General features: G+C 39.7%; 2 protein-coding genes across 2 annotated transcripts in view; one reads left to right on the top strand and one right to left on the bottom strand.

Annotated features, from left to right (window-relative positions):
* The window catches only part of igf1r (insulin like growth factor 1 receptor), a 193,485-nt gene extending 183,920 nt beyond the window's left edge, over window positions 1-9,565 (top strand). The window contains exon 21 of the mRNA XM_003226491.4: window positions 276-9,565. Coding sequence (XP_003226539.3) covers window positions 276-642 — 367 coding nt within the window. The 3' untranslated portion in view covers window positions 643-9,565. The remainder of the gene's footprint in view (window positions 1-275) is intronic.
* Window positions 3,231-14,157, bottom strand: pgpep1l (pyroglutamyl-peptidase I like). The gene is made up of 3 exons (XM_062963271.1): window positions 13,156-14,157; window positions 11,120-11,284; window positions 3,231-3,439 (listed from the first exon to the last, which is right to left on the bottom strand). Exons 1-3 carry the CDS (start codon window positions 13,380-13,382, stop codon window positions 3,259-3,261), a joined length of 573 nt encoding a protein of 190 aa, XP_062819341.1. The 5' UTR covers window positions 13,383-14,157; the 3' UTR covers window positions 3,231-3,258.
* Between the last annotated feature and the right edge of the window lie 6,081 nt (window positions 14,158-20,238).

Genomic DNA, 20,238 nt, shown 5'->3' with positions numbered 1-20,238 from the left:
AGTCCTAGACATTTGGGAAGTGTTCGACTTGTGATTTTGTGATACGAAATCCAGCATGTCTATCTTGTTTGCTGTGTCATAAAATAATAATAATAATAATAATAATAATAATAATAATAATAATAATATGAAATCCAGCATATATATCTTGTTTGCTGTGTCATACTATGTCTTTGTGTCAATAATAATAATAATAATAATAATAATAATAATAATGTGTTAGTTGGGCTGTGAATGCTGATGTTAACCCGTGTCTTGTCTTCCTCCCTTTCTAGCTTTGAGCTCATGCGAATGTGCTGGCAGTACAATCCCAAGATGAGACCGTCTTTCTTGGAAATCATCGGCAGCATTAAAGACGAGCTCGACCCGGCCTTCAAGGAGGTCTCCTTCTTCTACAGCGACGAGAACAAGCCGCCCGATACGGAAGAGCTTGACTTGGAGGCGGAGAACATGGAGAGCATTCCTTTAGATCCTTCCTCGACCCTCCAGCCTTCTGACAAACACTCAGGACATAAAGCGGAGAACGGCCCCGGCGTGGTGGTCTTGCGGGCCAGCTTTGAGGAGAGACAGCCGTACGCGCATATGAACGGGGGGCGCAAGAACGAGCGCGCCTTGCCTTTGCCCCAGTCTTCGGCCTGCTGACCTCTAGAACCAGGTTTTTTTTGGGTTGCAAACACATACATGCATCAGGAGGGGGGTGGGGGACAAGAGCAAGGAAAAGAAACATTAACAATTCATTCAAAAGCCTACTGTACCTCAGCGGATCTTCAGAGCTATCACAGCTCCACACAGGAGAATCCTCTCTTCAGTTCGAAGTTGAAATGACGGTTTTTTCCCCCTTCTCTCTCTTTGTTTTCAATATGCAAGCAGAAGATTGTTTCAAGCAAAAGAACTCTTGTTTAAGTGGGGCGCACAGAGAGCCTTCTAAAACTTTTTAGCGTTAATACTTAATAGCAAACAGAAAACTTGATCTGATGTGTGTCTCCTTTTTCTCTTCTTTCTCTCTGCTTCATAATGGGAAACATATCTGCGTGAAGTTCAACTGTTGGCACTTTTTTTTTCCAAGGAAAAAGAAATCACATCAAAAATTGCAGGCCGACCAGCTCTCTCTCCGTTCCCTCTGGCAAGCACCGGCCTGACATTGTAGGCTGTTACAAAAACGAAACAGGATTCAAAGGAGAGGGGGAAAAAATTAAAGAAACCAGGCTGGAGATTTAATATTGTTCCTTGACACCTTTTTTTAGGATCACATGAAAAAAGATCAAAGGGCCATTGTTTGTCCAAGGTTGTAATTGTTTTCAACGCTGCCAAATTTTGCCAAAAAGAAAAAAGAAGACAAAGAGAAGAACGTTCTTTTAGGATTTCTCTTTTTTTTTGCATAGGCCTGGAAGGAGCAAAATAAGCATATGCTCCATTTAAATGAAATACAGATCAATACACTCCAAACAAACACTGACATTTAATAAGGTCTAATTGTCTAATTTTTTTTGGACTGGACAAAACCTTGGTTGTTTATTTTTTAAAATAAAAACAACAACACCACAGTTGAGAACATAAGAGGCGGAGGCTGAATAAATTGCCTGCCTTTACATTCTGGACAAAACTGGCACTGGTGAGCCAAACCAGAGGGTGGGGGGAAAATGTGTATTTTGTGCAGAAAATTCAACGGCACTCCGAAAGGAAAGAAAGAAAGACAAAACCAGAAGGGATTTCCATGAGGTGTTCCTGTTGCCCTTGGCAGGCTTGCAGGACAAACAAACAAACAAACAAAAAACTTAAGACACAAACATTGAAGAAGAATAGCCAATTAAATGGATTCAAGCATCCAACACTTTGTTGACCTTTTTTTTCCTCTATGTTATTATTGAGACTTCAAAAGGGTCTGGCAGTTCTATGTTAGACCACGGATCATTTGCATACACATTGTCTTTTTGTGTCACTTTTATAACTTTTTTACAGTTCAGATAACTCATCTATATGTCTGTACAGAAAAAGAAAAAAGCTGCTATTTTTTTGTTCTTTATCTTTGTGGATTTAATCTATAAGAAATACTTCAGGTCTACCCCCCCTTCCTTTTCCCCCCTTGCCTTTCTCCCCTCCCCACATTCCCAAGCAGTTTCTTATGCTTTGTACGATAAACGTGTACGGTCTTTTCTCCTTCGCCGACCACCACCACTTCCCCCAAGATGTGATACCTGAAATATGATTTGCCATCAACTGTTTAATGCCTTTTATAAACACATCTCTGCTTGTCTTTTTTTTCTGTTTCTCCCCCACAACCCCTTTCTGCTTTTTTTATTTAAAAAAAGGTTATTTGGGGTAAAGCGCTCTTTATGGAGCGGGAGGGTCTGCATGGCCGGTTGCGCGTCCGCACCACGTCTGGATGCGTGTCTTCTTCTCCATCATCATCATCATCATCAACAACTGTACTCTCTTTTCCCTTCTCCTTTGCCCATTTGGCACCCGTCTCTGTTACAGTGCAAGGTATGATGGAAACTCAGGTCGGGGGAAAAAAGTTTTAACTATTTCGTACATTCTTACTCAGTGTTCATGTTCATATTGGTGTACAGTAGCCTCGCCCTGCTTTTCCCTTTTTGCCTTCTTTTTTGGGTTGTATCTCGCAAACGAAACGACCGCACACCTATGTATTTTAACTGTTGGGTGCAAATAGCTGTTGAGTTGCAAATACCAGACTTTGGGGGGGGTGTCATTATTTCTCAAATATAACAACAATAATATGAATGGTACCGATGACGATAATGGAACATTGTTAACCTTCCACCCGGCAAACAACGCATGTATAATTCTTAGCCAGTGGGTAACTCTACAAGGCCATGGGCCCTTCCGTGTTTATCGGGCTCCCGTTGCTCCAATTCCCATATCAGAAAAGAATTAAAGTTGGTTATTATTTGTCAGAATGGTGGGTGGTTAAGAAATAACATGAAGGCAAGCTGCAGAGAATTTGGGGGGGGGGGGGTCACTTCTTTTGTTGTATCTCTGACATTATGCAGCAATTTCACTGAGACTCCCCCCCCCCCCAAAAAAAAAGAACCCCAATAGGGACATAATAGCCTAATTGCATGCATTTTATCAAGAAAGACGGAGCCCTCAGTTTCCAAAGTGAAGGTGCCTTAACGCTTGTTAATTCACCTGTAGTTACTGCATGGAAATTCTGTATTAGCACTGAACCAACCAAAGTCTGGCAGCAAAGAGGAAGGATTGTTCTGAGATGGAAATAATGAATTTATTCTCTCTTTTTTATGTGGGAGGGGGTGGGATTGTTTGAAAAAGAACAAAGAAATGAAATATAACTGCTAGATGTGACTGGAGATAAAAAGAAAATATATGTTTGTAGTGCTTTTTTCCCTTTCCTCGCTTGTGTAGCTTCAGTCCCACCATCTTCTTTTCACCTCTCATAGTTGTTGTTTTTTTCCCCTTTCTAAAAAAGAAAAAAGAGAAAAAAAGAAAGAATAAAAAGTATTCTATGTAGGATTTTTTATTTATTTTTGTGCTATCAGTTTAAATCACTGTAGAGATACCCCATAATAATAAATTTTAAATAACTGAAATAAGGGTTTTGGAGTTATGAAAGGGGGACAGTTTTCTTTTTATTATTTTTTTCCAAACATTTATCTACCTCACTCTTTATTTTTTTTTGTGTATATATAAAAAATATACATCTCACATTTCTCAGCAGCCGACAATATACTGTTGAATACTGGTAATGTTCATTGTTCAAACCACATCATCCTCCGGGTTTTGGAGAGGGGAAGTCACTGCCGAATCAAAAAGGTCGCTCAAAAAAGCCGGTTAGTTGCTGCTTTACAAACACATACATGTGTGCTTTCTCTCTCTCACTGGTGTGTTGAGGGATGCAAGAAATTGTCAAGTGTGGAACTAAAAGCTGCTCTGAGTCCTGTTAAAACAGATGGGCACAAAAAAAAAAAAAAGCCAGTGAAGGCATGGCCGTGACTTCAAGGAAATTGGTGCAATCAAAGCACGCATTATCATCCGAGGTGTAAACACACGTCTCTGCAATTTTTAAGAAAAAATAGATGAGTATTTGCACATCTCTCATGTGACTAAATTGGGGTGCTCGCTCTCCTAAATGAGACGGCACCAAAATGAGACGTTACGGCTAAGTGGTCCATGCTGCTAAGAATAAAGGGATGCTAAGTTTGATTTTTTGCGGCCAGATTGAACCGTGAACTATCTCAAACCACCAACCCATTCAATGTGCGTTGTCTGGTTGCTAGGTGGAGCTGCTGCGGTTTCGGCGTGAGCGCTGCTAAGTGTTTAATTCTGTGCCGGAAACAGCTTCCCTTACCTCTCCAATGGAGTTTGTAGGCATTTACCAAAACTGTAACTGACTGATGATTGAATAGATGAATTTTCTGATTCAGTCAGCCACTGATTTATGCATTTAATTGATAAAATACGTGATTCTAGCAAGTACTCCTTGTGGCATCAGAATAATTGTTAATTGGCTAATTTGGCATTTCAAAACAAATTGTTGTGGTTACATACCTCGAATGTGGCCTTGAAGGGAAATCAGGGTTGTCTAGTTCTTTCTTTTTGAATTTTGGATATAGCCAGTCCACCAGGCCTGCCTTTGCATAGTGTCCTTGATTCTGGCTTTTCTTCTCGGCGACCTTTTTGTCACAGCGGCAGTGGCCTCTCCTCTCTTGCACATATTATTCCCCACAACTGTGGGGTTCCTCAGATCTCTCAGCTGGCTTAAAGAGGGTTTTCTTTAAAAACTGTCCAAGTTATTATTTTTTTAATTGTTTGTAGATGGTTTAAAACATATTAGGAGAGAACACTAACATTTGTAGTACCCATCTGAACACACATTTCAGAAGCATTCAAGTGGAAGGCAGTCATGTGATTGGAAAGCGGGCTCCTCGGATAAATTCAGCCCATGCGAAATAAGACCACCTTGACTCTACCATTCTGTATTCTGTACTCATGATATCTCTTTTAAAAATAATCTATTTTGGCTTCCACAGCTTTTTTTGTTTTGTTTTGGGAGTGCGTGTGCATGCACATGTGTGTGCGTGTCTGTCCCAGATCTGCCCTACTTTTCCCATACAGTCCTCTACTGATGGTATATAATGTATGTTTATGCATGTCAAAAATTGGGTGCAAGGGACAGAGAATTTATTTAACATTCAGGTTCTTGATAAGCCTTTGGTCGCCACCAGGTATAGCTCCCTAGCCAACAACATAGAAATCAATCAGCTTTGGTGAAGGGCAGAAAGTTGAAGGACTTGTTGAGGACCTGAGAATAGTCCTTCTGCATCAGACCAAAGGTCCATCTGGCCTTTCTTCTTGTTTCCTTTGGTGGCCGACCAGAAGCTTCCAGACCATGAGGGTAGCGGCCTTTCCCTTTTTGTCTTCAGCAAGTGATATGTTATTAAGAAGTATGTTGTATCTGAGCCTAGAGGTTCCGTATAAGTATCTTGGCCACAAACATTGATAAGTCTCCTTTTCTTCCATGTCTTTGTCAAATACCCTGTTGAAACTGTATAAGCCAATTTAAGTGCATTCCATATTTTCTGTGTCCTGAATCTACTATCAGTCCATTTTATTGGGTGATCTGGAGCCACTACCTGTGTCCTGAACACAGTGCAAATTGTCAACATCTAAGTGCAGATTGTAAACATAGGTTTTCTCATCACGACCACCTCTGTCTTTTTATGAACCTCTGTATCGTTTTCACTTTTCCTCATAGTGAATTTGCTCCAGGATCTATTTCTGTGTTTTGTTTCCATTCTACGGCACGTTGAAATTGTGTTACCGCTTTTGTATTTCTACCATAGACTTAATACCGTAATTGCAGTTTTACTTTCTTTGTTGTGAATGACTGCAACCCATCCACCCCACCTTCTGATCATCTCAAAACTATCCAGATCATATCAGCATAAGTGTGGATGGGATTGTTTGTCCCAATAGGCCTAACTTTGCATTGAACCACACTTGCTGTGTTATCTGTTAGCGCAGTTCGGCTCGGAGGGATAGTGTTCTTTGGTGGAATGCTTTGTAGTCAGCTAAGGGTGTTCACCATCCTCGAATAACTTGGCATCATTCACAAACCTGGCTACCTCATTGGTGACCCTATACTCCAGATCACTGAAGGATAAGGGCCATCAGCCCTAGATCTTCAGGGCCAGTGAAGGGAGGGACTTTGTTATTTATATCTCCCCATCGAGAAGGCTGCCCTTTGTATTTGTCTTCTGCTTTTTGTAAGGAATTGATCCACAACAGGACATAGTTAGTGGCCTAAAGCATCCTTGGCAAAGAGAGGCTTTACCAAAATGCCTTTTGGAGGTCCATGCATGTACTACCTAATGGATTATTTTCCCTAATGATATTTTGGCAGTAAACTAAAACATTGGCGAGGCCCTTTGCAGAAGCCGTTTGCCTGCTTCTGTTTACAATCCTGTACATTGGCTTTGCTGGGACAGATGTTGGACTAATGCCCTGTAATTGCACATCGACCTCCCCACCCTCTTTACAAATGCCGATAGCAGAGTTACCTTGTAATCTTTTTAAGGGGGTTAAGACAGAAGAAATGGGGTAGACAGTTTTTGCATTTATTTGTCTATCTCGTTGTCTCTTGTACTGCGAGCGGGGCTCCTGTTTTTGTTACCGTTTTGCATAATTATGTTACAGTAAGCAATTTCCTCATCCCTGCATGTACGCTGTGTGGACGTGGACAAGTTAAATTATAACATATCAATTAGCGCAGAACCTTCATGTCTCATTGATTCTGTTTGACTCCGTTTTCTCTGATGTCCTCCTTTTCCATAAAGTGGTTCAGGCAAAGATTGTCACTGTGGGCTTTCAGTGGCGTATACAGAAAGTGGTTTGGTTATAGAGGAAGGAATCCTGATCCAAAAGTGTTGTTTATTCTGATTCGAGTATTCGGGATTGTTTTGACGATGGCGGAGTATAAGGCAAAGCTCGTTTCCATCTGCACAAGTGGTTCTTAACCTGTGAGTCCCCAGATGTTTTGGCCCACAACTCCCAGAAATCCCATCCAGTTTATCAGCTGTTAGGTTTTCTGGGAGTTGAAGGCCAAAACATCTGGGGACCCACAGGTTGAGAACCACTGATCTAAGCCTTTATGAATGGTTCCAAATGAAGTTAAGATTCTCAAAGTTTGTTAGCACTGATGTTCTTGTTGATTGAAAAACTAAACCTAGTTATCCTAGGATTGGTCACAAGATGGAACTGCTGTTTCTATCTCGGGTTGTTTTGTCCAACCCATGTCTATATGAATCACTCCTCTCAGCAGTATAATGTACTTTATAGTTTTATTTAACAAAATCTTTCCATTCCAGTAGTCAGTGACCTTTTTTTTCTTACTCACTTCCGTGTTTTGCTTCTCAATAATGTACTTCATGGCAAGAAGTGGAGCCATTGCTGCTTCTGCTGGGTTTGCGTATAGCAGCGATGGATGCCAGATACTACACTCTTTAATGAAGAGTTGGCACAAACTTAACAACGGAGTAAGATCATTTAGGCTGGAAGTGCTGAAGATACAGAACACATCTAAGATGTTAGGCGACATCTCAGTTTGGAAGGCTAGATGATTCTGAATTAAGTCCTTTCAATAAGATAAAATAAGGAACCATTGTGAGGTCCATCCAAAGTGAAAGAAAGAAGATGCAAGCAGGGCTGTTCGTAAATTGGGCGAGAAAGCAGATACCCTGATCTAATAAGACAACAAACAGGTTTACTGAAGTTTAAGAGTTGTTGATAACTAGTTATTTGCAGAATGGAAATCCAGTCTCCCAGCAATCCTTTTTCTGTAGAAATTTGCTCATGTCTTGTTCACTGTGATCCCTTCGGTACATACAGAGCTGCCACACAAAGGGCTTCCCCATTCACTTTGGTGGAATATTATAGCTTCATTGGTGTCAACAGGAAGGAAAAAACTTTGTGGAGAGGAGAACATGCTTTGTGTGTTGATTGCATTCTTTGGAAGGGATTTCTTGACTGAGCCAGCTGACCATTATTAAGTGTTGCACGGATTCCAGATGTTGTGCATGCGGAATGGGTGTGGATACACGTGTAGCTATCATCGTTTCGATTCTGTACCCTTTTTCTGTTGTCTAGCAATTCATTTAACATTTTCAATAGGGCTCTTAAGTCCAGTAGATTACGGGTAGTCAGTTGACAAAAGATCTGGTTTACAAAAAAACTTATTTACATATTTCATTGCATGTTGTAAGTACACAGGATCATTTTTACAGGAAAAAAAAACAGTTTGTAATTCATAAATGCCTAAAGGTAATTTAATGGCATCCTCCTCTCTCTGGTGTGTGTGTATGTGTGTGAGGTTTTCTTTTTTTAGGAGACAGTTGTTCCTAGCTAGCTTTCCAGTATGGATCCTGCACCAACTTTTCAAATCACGGCTCCTTTCTTGCCCCAAACAAACAGTTCTGTATCTTCAGTAACCTGGTCTTCCAGAGCCCCTTAGAAGGACGGGATCGTCTTCAACCAGGCGTTTTACTTTCACTGTGTAAGTGTAGGTTGGGATAAACCTCATTGGTTAAGGAAACAGAATCAAGTATTGCTGCTAAGCAGTGTTTAGTAACAGTGCTAAGTGTGTCTTTTTGGAGGTAAATAGCACTGGAACTGGTGGGTCTTACTTCTAAGGAAATGTACTTAGGATTAGAATTAGGTTTGTGTTATTTAAGTATCTGCTTTAATGTTTAGGTAGACTGAAGGATTTGACTGAAAGGCCATTTTCTGATCAGATCACAGAATTGAGAGACAACTGTGTTTACAGTTTCCTTATTCTGTCGAAAGAGAAGGCAACGTAGATTGCAAGCAAGCTATACATTTCTGTTTTTAGCAGCATTAAAGCTTTGTTTTCAGTTACCATCCGGGGTCCCTATTTATTATTATTTAAACAATATTGAAAATCCTATTTTTTCCCCCTTGAAAAATAATAGCCACCCATCTTTACACAATGGCTTCTGTATGGTTTTATTACCTTACAATATATATATATATATATTCTGTTTTCTAAACCAGTGAGGTTTGAGAAGAAAGGACTACCTCTGGGACAGGAAAAACAATTTAAAAACAACAACAAACAAACCAAACCAAACACCCCCACCCCCAAAATCCCATAGAAAGTGCTATGGAACCGAATGCATTTACAAACATAACATTTTTTCCAAGTTATACCTTGTTTAAAATACAAAGTTTTTTTTAAAAAAAATTTAAAAAAGAATAAAACAGTAATAACACGGCCAATTTATTACGTAAAGACTTGCTGTGTATAAATTATTCCTAAAGAAAATTCCTGTGTTTATATTAAAATGAATCAGTAGATGATGAAATAAAAAATTCAAAATGTTTTTGTATATTCTGTTGTAAGAATTTATTCCTGTTGCGATATATTCTGGATTCTTTACATTATGAAAAAAAGAACCTTTGTCTATTTTGAATGGCTGAAGCTAAGGCTGCTTTAGTTTCTCTTACTCTGCTTTTTTCTAGTAGTTACAGTACTACATGATTAAGTTAAATAAAAAGGATTCTGTATGCATTTGTGTTCGATGTGTTTCCTTTTGTTTGTTATATGAAAGATTCTTCAAAGGTATTGGAGCCACAATACTAGAAAGTCCCACCATCTTGTTTATTATAGAGTCATATTGTGCCCAATATGTGAACAGACCTTCCCATTATGGCGGCTGGCCTTTAAAATGACTTCAGCAGCCAGGACAAGTTCAATTGCTTCCTTACACAATATGTAACTTAAATAGCTAACAGTTTATATGGTTACAGATGGGGCTGTAGAACCGAGGTGAAAGCGTATTTAAATACAAAAATCTTACCATATTTCATTACATAATAATTGCCATCGCATAATAGTCACATCCCGTCTTTTTTGGTCCAAGTTTGGTACTTTACGATTCCTCTCATAATAGTCGCACCCTGGATTAAGGCCTAGTAAATAGCCTAGTGTACCCATTTGCTTGCTCGCCCACTCAGATGCACACAAGTACGTACACCCACCCACCCACCCACCCATCCATCCACACAGCCACTCACCTTTCAGAAATGTCATTTCAAGCACAATTCCTGAAAGGGAGTAGCCGCATGGTGGACAGATGGGTGGTTTCTTGGTTGGACGAGTGGGTGGGTGGGCGAGTAGATGGATGGATGATTGGTACATTGGGTAAGCTGATGTATGGTAGGTTGGGCAAGTGAATTGATGGTTGGTAGGTTTGATGGGTGGGTGGGTGGGTGAGCGGATAGATGGATGGCTTGTTGGTTCAGTGAGCAGGTGGTTCAGTGGATAGATGGGTGAGTGGGTGGGTGACCAAGAAGATGGATTGGCTTGCGGATGAGTGCATGGATGAGTGAGCTGGAAGGCTGTTCATTGGATAGGTGATTGGATTGGCAAATGAGTGAAGTGGTGGGCAAGTCGATCTTTGGTGGGTGGATATCCCCTTACTAAAAGGGGCTGACAACCAAGAATGTGGCATCTCTAGACAGTTTTAAGGATCAACTGTTCCTGAGTTCTAAGGTCCTGTCCTTAAAACTGATGCACACAGGCGTAGTTAAAGAGTTGGGACATTATCACAGAAGACATTGTTGTGAAAGGCTTTTTAAAAACTGGCATTTCTAATACACTGGATTGATCAGAAGATGATGCCTTGTGGGAGGATGATGGGGAGGAAAAAATATCCGGCATGAAACACAGTAGCTTACACAAAAGTCCTGACCCAAGGAAGACCATTCGGCATTCCCGTAAAACAGTTTTCTTTGTCCTTTCTTCTGACAAGCTTCTTTACCTATATCACATCATCCCCAGCTATTTGGGCAATATAATATATCAGAAGCCTCACGACTGTACTCTTGGACATCCAAAAAAAATTAATGGAAGCTGCTATTTCCACTTTCAGAAATGTATGTTATCTTCCCTGCCTCCAACTCTACCACTATTTATGGTTGGGGAGCTAGAAGGAGTCTCTGTAGGTTCTGTGGTCTTAAAATTGGTCCCTGGAACCTCTGGTGCGTGCCTATCCAAACCACATCATTTCTCATTTGGGCCAAAAGAAGTAGCATGCTGAAATCCAGTTATTTATTTACATACGTGTTTTCTGATTTGCATTGCCTTAACATCTCCAAGATGATTGCCTGTAGCACATTTCCCAGAAGTTCTGCTGTCACCAACTTGGTCAGAGGAGGCACATGGATAAATACCGCTCTTCTGTTACCATAGTAAAGGGAAGTATAGTAGACATAATCACAGAGGTACCTTTGAGATGGGAAAGGGGTCACAGGTTAATTATATGCACTGAATATGACTCTACTTTGGGATTGTTGACTACATCGCATCAAAAGCAGAACGGGACAACCTTAAGTATATAAATGATCCAGTTTCAGAATATTTACTTTTTCAGCATCTTGCACTGGCAATTTGTGCACATGGCTGCTCTCAATTTTCATTCTTTTTAATGAAAAACATCAAGGCATCAGATTTGTATCCACTACTTATTGGATAGAACAGTTTTCACAACGAGGATCTCGAGAAACATCAGCATATGCATGGACCAAGACACTGAGATAAGCTCCATACTTTGTCTAAATGCACAGATAATTACTGAGATCTAAGTAATTATTTTATGTATGGCAAAGAGTTTCTCTAAAGCCTATTATTATTATTATTATTATTATTATTATTATTATTATTATTATTATTACCATTACCCTCATTGAATCAGTGGTTCCCAACCAGTGGTCCATGGACCACCAGAGGTCCCCAAGAACCAAAATATGGTCTGTGACCTCACTGTTACTACAATGGATAATAATAAATTTTTTTCTTGGTGTTTTCATTTTTAGGCCCGTTCCTAGGGTTATTTGGGGTGCTGATTCAGAAAATTGCACTGGAAAGACCACATCTATATTATTAAATATAGTTTTCAGTGGGCGAGCAGATGGTGACTACAGGATGGCATATGTTCTGTATCAGAAACTATTGCCGATGTGGTCTATCCAATGCAATTTTCTGAATCGGGACCCCAAATAACCAAACCAAATCTAAAGTTGACCAAAAGCTGATTCGTAACCCTTTTGGTACTAATGTTGGAGAGTGGTCCCTGGTCACTCAAGTGATCCCTGGTGAAAAAAAGGTTGGGAACCACTGCATTAAAAAAATGTTCAAAGCCTCACTTTCATGAATGGATTGTGCCCCTGGCCAGCTAGGAAGTTCTGAGAGTTGTAGTAACTAACCTTTTCAAGTTCTGTTTTACTTGCATGTTGTTTGCAAGTCTTTCTATCGAAAGAACTAACATATTCACATCCATGTCAGAGTAATCGGTTTAGTGTCCTTTAACTGTGATTAATTTTAACTACTGTACGTGCCTACTAGCTCACTCTGCTAAACATAGTTCAGACTGACTGCAGTTAGATTTGCACAACAATCAATGTTTAATCTGAAAGAGAAGCTTCTTCTGAGGTCTGCAATCATGTCAAAAGGAGAGAGCAAAATGTGCAAGTCAACAATGTACCGTAGTTTAATTTTACATCAGAGCTGGTCTACTGAATCCTAGCCATGACAATTTTACTAACCGACACAATTATTTGTTACTGCCACACCACACTATTGTTTGCGGAGAGGTATGTCGGACAGGTTAATACAACTATATTCTGTCAATTTGTTTATTATTTCCAAGGACAAAGGAAAAAAGTTTCCAACTTTTAAGAATACAGTCGAGTCTCACTTATCCAAGCTAAACGGGCCGGCAGAAGCTTGGATAAGCAAATATCTTGGATAATAAGGAGGGATTAAGGAAAAACCTATTAAACATCAAATTAGGTTATGATTTTACAAATTAAGCACCAAAACATCATGTTAAACAACAAATTGGACAGAAAAAGTAGTTCAATACGCAGTAATTTTATGTTGTAATTACTGTATTTACAAATTTAGCACCAAAATATCATGATATATTGAAAACATTGATTACAAAAATAGCTTGGATAATCCAGAAGCTTGGATAAGCGAGGCTTGGATAAGTGAGACTCTACTGTACTTTGTTTTGGTCTGAATGCCTTCACGGAAAGTTTCCTGACTGAACTATATTCCCTGCAACAGACAGCTTCGCAATGGCTTTAAGTACTTACCTTCCTGCATCTCTGGAAAATATTATATCCATCCCTTCCACCCAAAGGTTTTTCCAGATTTCCTTCACGTTAATTATAGACTCGATTTTTTCTGGACCCCCTAAGAGGCAGCAGTTGTCTTCTGGACAAAATCCACAAACATCCATGTCTTTATAGCCTTTGTTTTTCCCACACTGTTCCAGAATTATGGTTCTCTTTGAGGCAGAAGCCAGCCCAAGGTGAATCATAAGCTGTAGGTTGATGCATAAGATAATACTTAAAGAGATTGCCTATTGAGTGGATGGTGAACCTTTTGGTCTGAAAAAAGGTGTGAACTACAATTCCCAATGCTGGATGAGACAGATTACAAATTGACAGGTGCCAAACTGATGGGAGAAAGAGGAGACAAAGTGTCCCCATTCCTAATGTAACGCAGTCCCAACATGTGAAGTATAAATATTCATGCAAAACCCTTGCCTGCATATGCATATTTACCCTGCATAGGACAGAAATGGGACTTTCTTTTCTTGATCCAACACTGAATTGTCTGTTGATGTATATACAAAATTCCTTAAGCAAGAAGAACTCCAAAGACCAATTCTTTTTTTGCGAATTTCACACAATGACGATGTTTGCCTGTTAATCTTACCATATAAAACTGCTTTTTAAAAGGATCCACACACAAATAATTCCTTCCATACATTGAATCATATTTCTGCAGATCCTGTTGCCATGGGTACATAAGCCTGACAGTTTGTGTGTATGTTTCTCTGTGTGGCTATGCATATCATATGTATGTATACAGTAGAGTCTCACTTATCCAACACTCGCTTATCCAACATTCTAGATTATCCAACGCATTTTGTAGTCAATGTTTTCAATATATCGTGATATTTTGGTGCTAAATTCATAAATACAGTAATTACTACATAGCATTACCGCGTATTGAACTACTTTTTCTGCCAAATTTGTTGTCTAACATTATGTTTTGGTGCTTCATTTGTAAAATCATAAACTAATTTGATGTTTAATAAGCTTTTCCATAATGCCTCCTTATTATCCAACATATTCGCTTATCCAACATTCTGCCGGCCCGTTTATGTTGGATGATGAGGGTCTTGTTAATTTATTTATTTATTCACAACATTTATACCCCGCCCATCTCACCCGAGGGGACTCAGGGCGGCTTACAAAAATTGGCAAAATTTAATGCCCAAAAATGCAGTCATAAAAATAAAACAATACATAGGTAAAGATAAAGGTTTTCCCCTGACATTAGGTCCAGTCGTGACCAACTCTGGGGGCTGGTGCTCATCTCCATTTCTAAGCCAAAGAGCCGGCATTGTCCGAAGTCACCTCCAAGGTCATGTGGCTGGCATGACTGCATGGAGAGCCGTTCCCTTCCGCCGGAGCGGTACCTATTGATCTACTCACATTTGCATGTTTTCGAACTGCTTGGTTGGCAGGACCTGGGGTTAACAGTGGGCACTCATTCCGCTCCCAGGATTTGAACCTGGGACCTTTCGGTCTGGAAGTTCAGCAGCTCAGCGCTTTAACACACTGTGCCACCAGGGGCCCGATACATTCAGATCTATTAATAACATTGTTAAAACACATTATAAAAACCTTAAAAAGGTATATATAATTAATTCCATTCGTCCGAGAGCCTCATGCTTCATCCTTAAATCAGGCCATGTCAACTTTATCATTTACTCATCAAAAGCTTGGGCACATAAGGATGTTTTCACGGCCCTTCTGAATCCCAGCCTGTTAAGTTACGTAAATAAATATTATTAAATTGCAGGTGGATTGGTGAACAGAAGAGGGAGGCTTTCATCATGACTCCATCACTGTTTGAGCCCTATTGAGTCCTTCATGTTCTTGTTACTTTTATTACAATCTCCTTATCCTAGTTGTTTGTTGCTGTGTTTAGAGACCTCTGAACTGATTCCACCTGTCTTGCAGCTCTTTTAATGAACACCCAAATAATTTTTAAGTGACTGTTAATTGAAAATAGCAAGGCTAAGGTTCTCGTTGATGTCACTTCAAACTCTGAGTTGTGTCCTCAACTGGCCTATGGATGAAAACCATCCAGCAACTCACATGTCCAGCTTATAAATAATAATTGCCTTTAGAGCAACCAGTGTCATAACAGAGAGCAATGGCAGTGCGCAGCGGCATTCCAGGAGAGTCTTAACCTTTTAAAGTTCAGCCTCTTTGTAACGGGTTGTGTCTTGCAAGCGTGAGACGTCATTGCTCACCATCAGCAAGAAAAACTCCAAAAGCAGTCCGTCCGTGTGACTGGTGCCGTTAGGCATGCCTCCGTGCTCTTTCAACGCCATCATTTTGAGCGCACACAAACACATTCTAGTTTTGATAAAACTGTGCATGGCGCTCCTCCTCTTGTTTTGAAATTGAGACGCTGACATTGGAGACGAGGTTGGTTTAGTTTTGGACGCCGAGGCGGAACTGGGAAGTCGTTTTCATCTGTGATTCTTTTTTAGGCAATACTTAAATAACTCTACCTAGGAATTTGCATAGAAAGGATGTCAACAGATATTTTCAGAAGTGACAGGAATAGAGAACTGCAAGCTTTCTGGGGTAAAGAATAGCAATCTCCCACATCAACTCCTTATTTTTTTTATCGCCCTAACATATCATCTGATTTGCTGAGCAAGTGGCATTACTGGATTATTTTCAGGGTTGTTATATGTTTTCTGGGCTGTATGGCCATGTTCCAGAAGTATTATCTCCTGATGTTTCGCCCACATCTATGGCAGGCATCCTCAGAGGCTGTGAGGTACGGAGAAACTAAGCAAGGAAATTTTTAATAATAATAATAATAATAATAATAATAATAATAATAATAATAATAATTTTCTTTTTATACCCCGCCCCATCTCCCCGAAGGGACTCGGGGTGGCTTACATGGGGCCAAGCCCAAACATAAACAATATAAAATCAAAGCAATAAACAAATAAATAAACAACAACAATAAACCAGGTCATAAAAATCACATACAAAACTATAATGATAAAATCTTGGGTTGGCTCCAAAAGGAACTGTCTGTGGACGTTCCTGGGTGGGGGGAAGAACTCTTGTCTGTTGGAGGCCAGTGTGAATGCTGTTATTAATCACCCTCATTAGCATTAAATGGACTTCCCAGCCTCACCTCCTGGCCTGGGGAAATCCTTTGTTCAGAGTCATTAGCTGCCCCTGATTGATTCCTGTCTGGAATTCTTATGTTTTCAGAGTGCTGCTCCTTATTTACTGTTCTGATTTTGGAGTTTTTTTAATACTGGTAGCCAGATTTTGTTCATTTTCATGGTTTCCTCCTTTCGAAACGTCAAGAGAGAATATTTCTGTAACATGGCCATACAGCCAAACCCAAACATACAACATCCCTGTGATCCCGGCCGTGAAAGCCTTCGACAACACATGGATTATTTTCCTTTTGGAAACGTTAGTGTGCTCAGTTGCAAGATGATAGAAGGGACACCCATCTTCTAGGAATAGTTTCCGACAAACAATAGGGCTGATATGTATTTGGCTAAAAGCAGACAGCATACTGTACTTTTTTGTCCCATGAAAGCCTTACCCGTAACAACCACTGTGTTGGAACTGGCGTCCATTTAGCCTGGATCATGAAGGCAATCCTTTATCCCCGGCACCAATAATCAACCCTCTCTTCATTGGTAAACATACTTGATCACAGCTGTTGATATGATATTCTTTGACCATCTGTTCCGGAGCGCCCATCTTCCTATTGGCCAGTGGGAAAGCACTTCGCCAAACAGGGACAGTTCTGGTTTCACATGATGTGAGATAATTTTAATTACACAAGTCCCCGGGGTATATTGATGGGTCACACATCTCCTTATGCTTTCCTCTCTCTTAGCGACTTAACAGCATCATCTTAGGTGTTGATTTCCAGTCTAATTCTGAAGCCACATTAGAAATAATCCCATCTGGTCTATTTTTGTATCTTGCCATCGCAGTACCAGATTAACAAAAAGAACTTTATGTTACATGTCGGATTTATAATCTACCTGGCTCCACAGAATCCATATGACATTATGGAGAGTCTAGACCTAGCTGACCCTAAAGCAGTGTGGTCCAACCTTTAGTTACCTGGGTGCCAATCAAACTTAGTTTAGGAAAGTGAGGGCCAGAGACATTCCAGAAAGAAAGCAAATTACATAATTAATATCTATATATATAAAAAAGTGATGGCATCAGGGCAGCGGACAAAACAACAAAACTACAGGCCCCCCAACCTCGAAATTTGACAACACAACCCATCATCCACGGCTCTAGGTTGATACAACAAAAAGAAAAGAAAAATAAAATCCTAATTAGAGGGAGAGGAATAATTGTTTTTATCCAATTGCTGCCAGTTACAAGGCTAAGTTCCACCCACTTGATCTCCTAGCAACCTACTCAGCCCAGGGGACAGGCAAGGCCTCACTTAGGCCTCTTCCACACATTATCTAATTTGCACTGGATTATATGGCAATGTAGACTCAAGGCCCTTCCACACAGCTATATTACCCATTTATAATCTTATATTATCCTAACAGATGGCCATCCAGCCTCTGCATAATAATGATGATGATGATGAAGAAGAAGAAGATGATGATGATGATAATAATAATAATAATAGAACCATAAAATCCAAGAGTTTGGAGATACCTCTAAGGGCCATCCAGCCCAACCCTTTCTACTATGCAGCAGGACACAATCCAAGCATTCACAACACATGGACAACATATAAATACTATACAATACTACACCGGGATATAGACCCCCCTCTACCCTCACCACTTTCACAGTACACAAACAACCAAATGCATACTAAACATAAAGACAACCATACAACAGACATTCAATACCACCACTACCTCAACAAGTTCTCACCAACACCACCAGACAACCCCACAGCAACGCGTGGCCGGGCACAGCTAGTTGAATTATATAATTGAAATATTAATCTTTAATTACATAATTAAAATATTTTTCCAGTAAGAAGGGCAAGGGCCAACAAAAATGAATTGGTGGGCCGCATGTGGCCCGTGGCCCGTAGGTTGGAACACACTGCACTAAAGGATCCAAGCAAATGTTTATTTGCATTCTTCTTTAGAAATACAGGCAGTCCCTGAGTAACAAACATCTGACTTACAAATGACTCATAGTTACAAACAGGGGTGAGATAATAAGAAATGAGAGAAATCTACCCATAAAAAGGGAAATTCACTCCTGGAAGAGTTATTATCATGGGGGAAAGGGGTCTCCAATGACGCTTTATCTCCAATTTTTGTTTCCACAACAAGCCATTTTTTTCAAAATCTAATTTTTCAGTTTAATAAAAGAGTGAAGAGGGGGCAGCCAGGAAGACACAGCTACACCGTGTCTCCTGCAACATCACTTGGGAGCCTATCAATATATATAATAATATATAAAAATAATAACATTGTAATGTAATAATACTCATATATTACATATAATACTAGCTTGGGTACCCAGCGATGTTAAATAAAGATAAAGGTTTTCCCCTGACGTTAAGTCTAGTTGTGTCTGACTCTGGGGGTTGGTGCTCATCTCCATTTCTAAGCCGAAGAGCCGGCGTTGTCCATAGACACCTCCTAGGTCATGTGGCCGGCATGACTGCATGGAGCGCCGTAACCTTCCTGCCGGAGCAGTACCTATTGATCTACTCACACTTGCATGTTTTCGAACTGCTTGGTTGGCAGAAGCTGGGGCTAAGAGTGAGAGCTCACTTTGCACTCTGGATTCGAACCAGCAAGTTCAGCAGCTCAGCAGTTTGCACCACTGAGGGCTCGTAGGTTTTCTTGAAATTGAGCAGTTGACTCTGGATCAGCCTTAGACCTTGCTTTTTGGATGCTGTGTCTTAAGATTGTATTGTATTTAAATACAGTAGAGTCTCATTTATCCAACATAAACGTGCCGGCAGAACCTTGGATAAGCGAATATCTTGGATAATAAGGAGGGATTAAGATTAAGAAAAAGCTTATTAAACATCAAATTAGATTACGACTTTACACATTAAGCACCAAAACATCATGTTATACAACAAATTTGACAGAAAAAGTAGTTCAATATGCAGTTATGTTATGTTTTAATGACTGTATTTACGAATTTAGCACCAAAATATCACGATGTATTGAAAACATTGACTACAAAAATGCCTCGGATAATCCAGAACCTTGGATAATTGAGTCTTGGATAAGTGAGGCTCTACTGTATGTTTCTATGTATGATGATTTTAATTTTAATGCAACTTTCTCATGTTTTATGCTGTATAGGCACTATATAATGCTGTTTGTAAGCCGCCTTGAGTCCGAGGAGTTGAGAAAGGCGGGATATAAATATGGCAAATACAGTGGAGTCTCACTTATCCAACATAAACGGGCCTGCAGAACGTTGGATAAGCGAATATGTTGGATAATAAGGAGAGATTAAGGAGAAGCCTATTAAACACTAAATTAGGTCATGATTTTACAAATTAAGCACCAAAACATCATGTTATACAACAAATTTGACAGAAAAAGTAGTTTAATATGCATTAATGCTACGTTGTAATTACAGCAGAGTCTCATTTATCCAAGCCTTGCTTATCCAAGTTTCTGGATTATCCAAGCCATTTTTGTAGTCAATGTCTTCAATATATCGTGATATTTTGGTGCTAAATTCGTAAATACAGTACAGTAGAGTCTCACTTATCCAAGCTAAGCGGGCCAGCAGAAGCTTGGATAAGCGAATATCTTGGATAATAAGGAGGGATTAAGGAAAAGCCTATTAAACATCAAATTAGGTTATGATTTTACAAATGAAACATCAAAACATCATGTTATACAACAAATTTGACAGAAAAAGTAGTTCAATACGCAGTAATATTATGTTGTAATTACTGTATTTACGAATTTAGCACCAAAATATCACGATATATTGAAAACATTGACTACAAAAACGGCTTGGATTATCCAGAGGCTTGGATAAGTGAGACTCTACTGTAGTTCAATATGCAGCAATGTTATCTTGTAATTACAGTATTTACAAATTTAGCACCAAAATATCACGATGTAT

This window comes from Anolis carolinensis, unplaced genomic scaffold (genome assembly GCF_035594765.1).
Source record: "Anolis carolinensis isolate JA03-04 unplaced genomic scaffold, rAnoCar3.1.pri scaffold_11, whole genome shotgun sequence".
Taxonomy (NCBI): Eukaryota; Metazoa; Chordata; class Lepidosauria; order Squamata; family Dactyloidae; genus Anolis; species Anolis carolinensis.
Note: the sequence above shows the minus strand (reverse complement) of the source record. Positions and strands in the feature narration are given on the sequence as shown.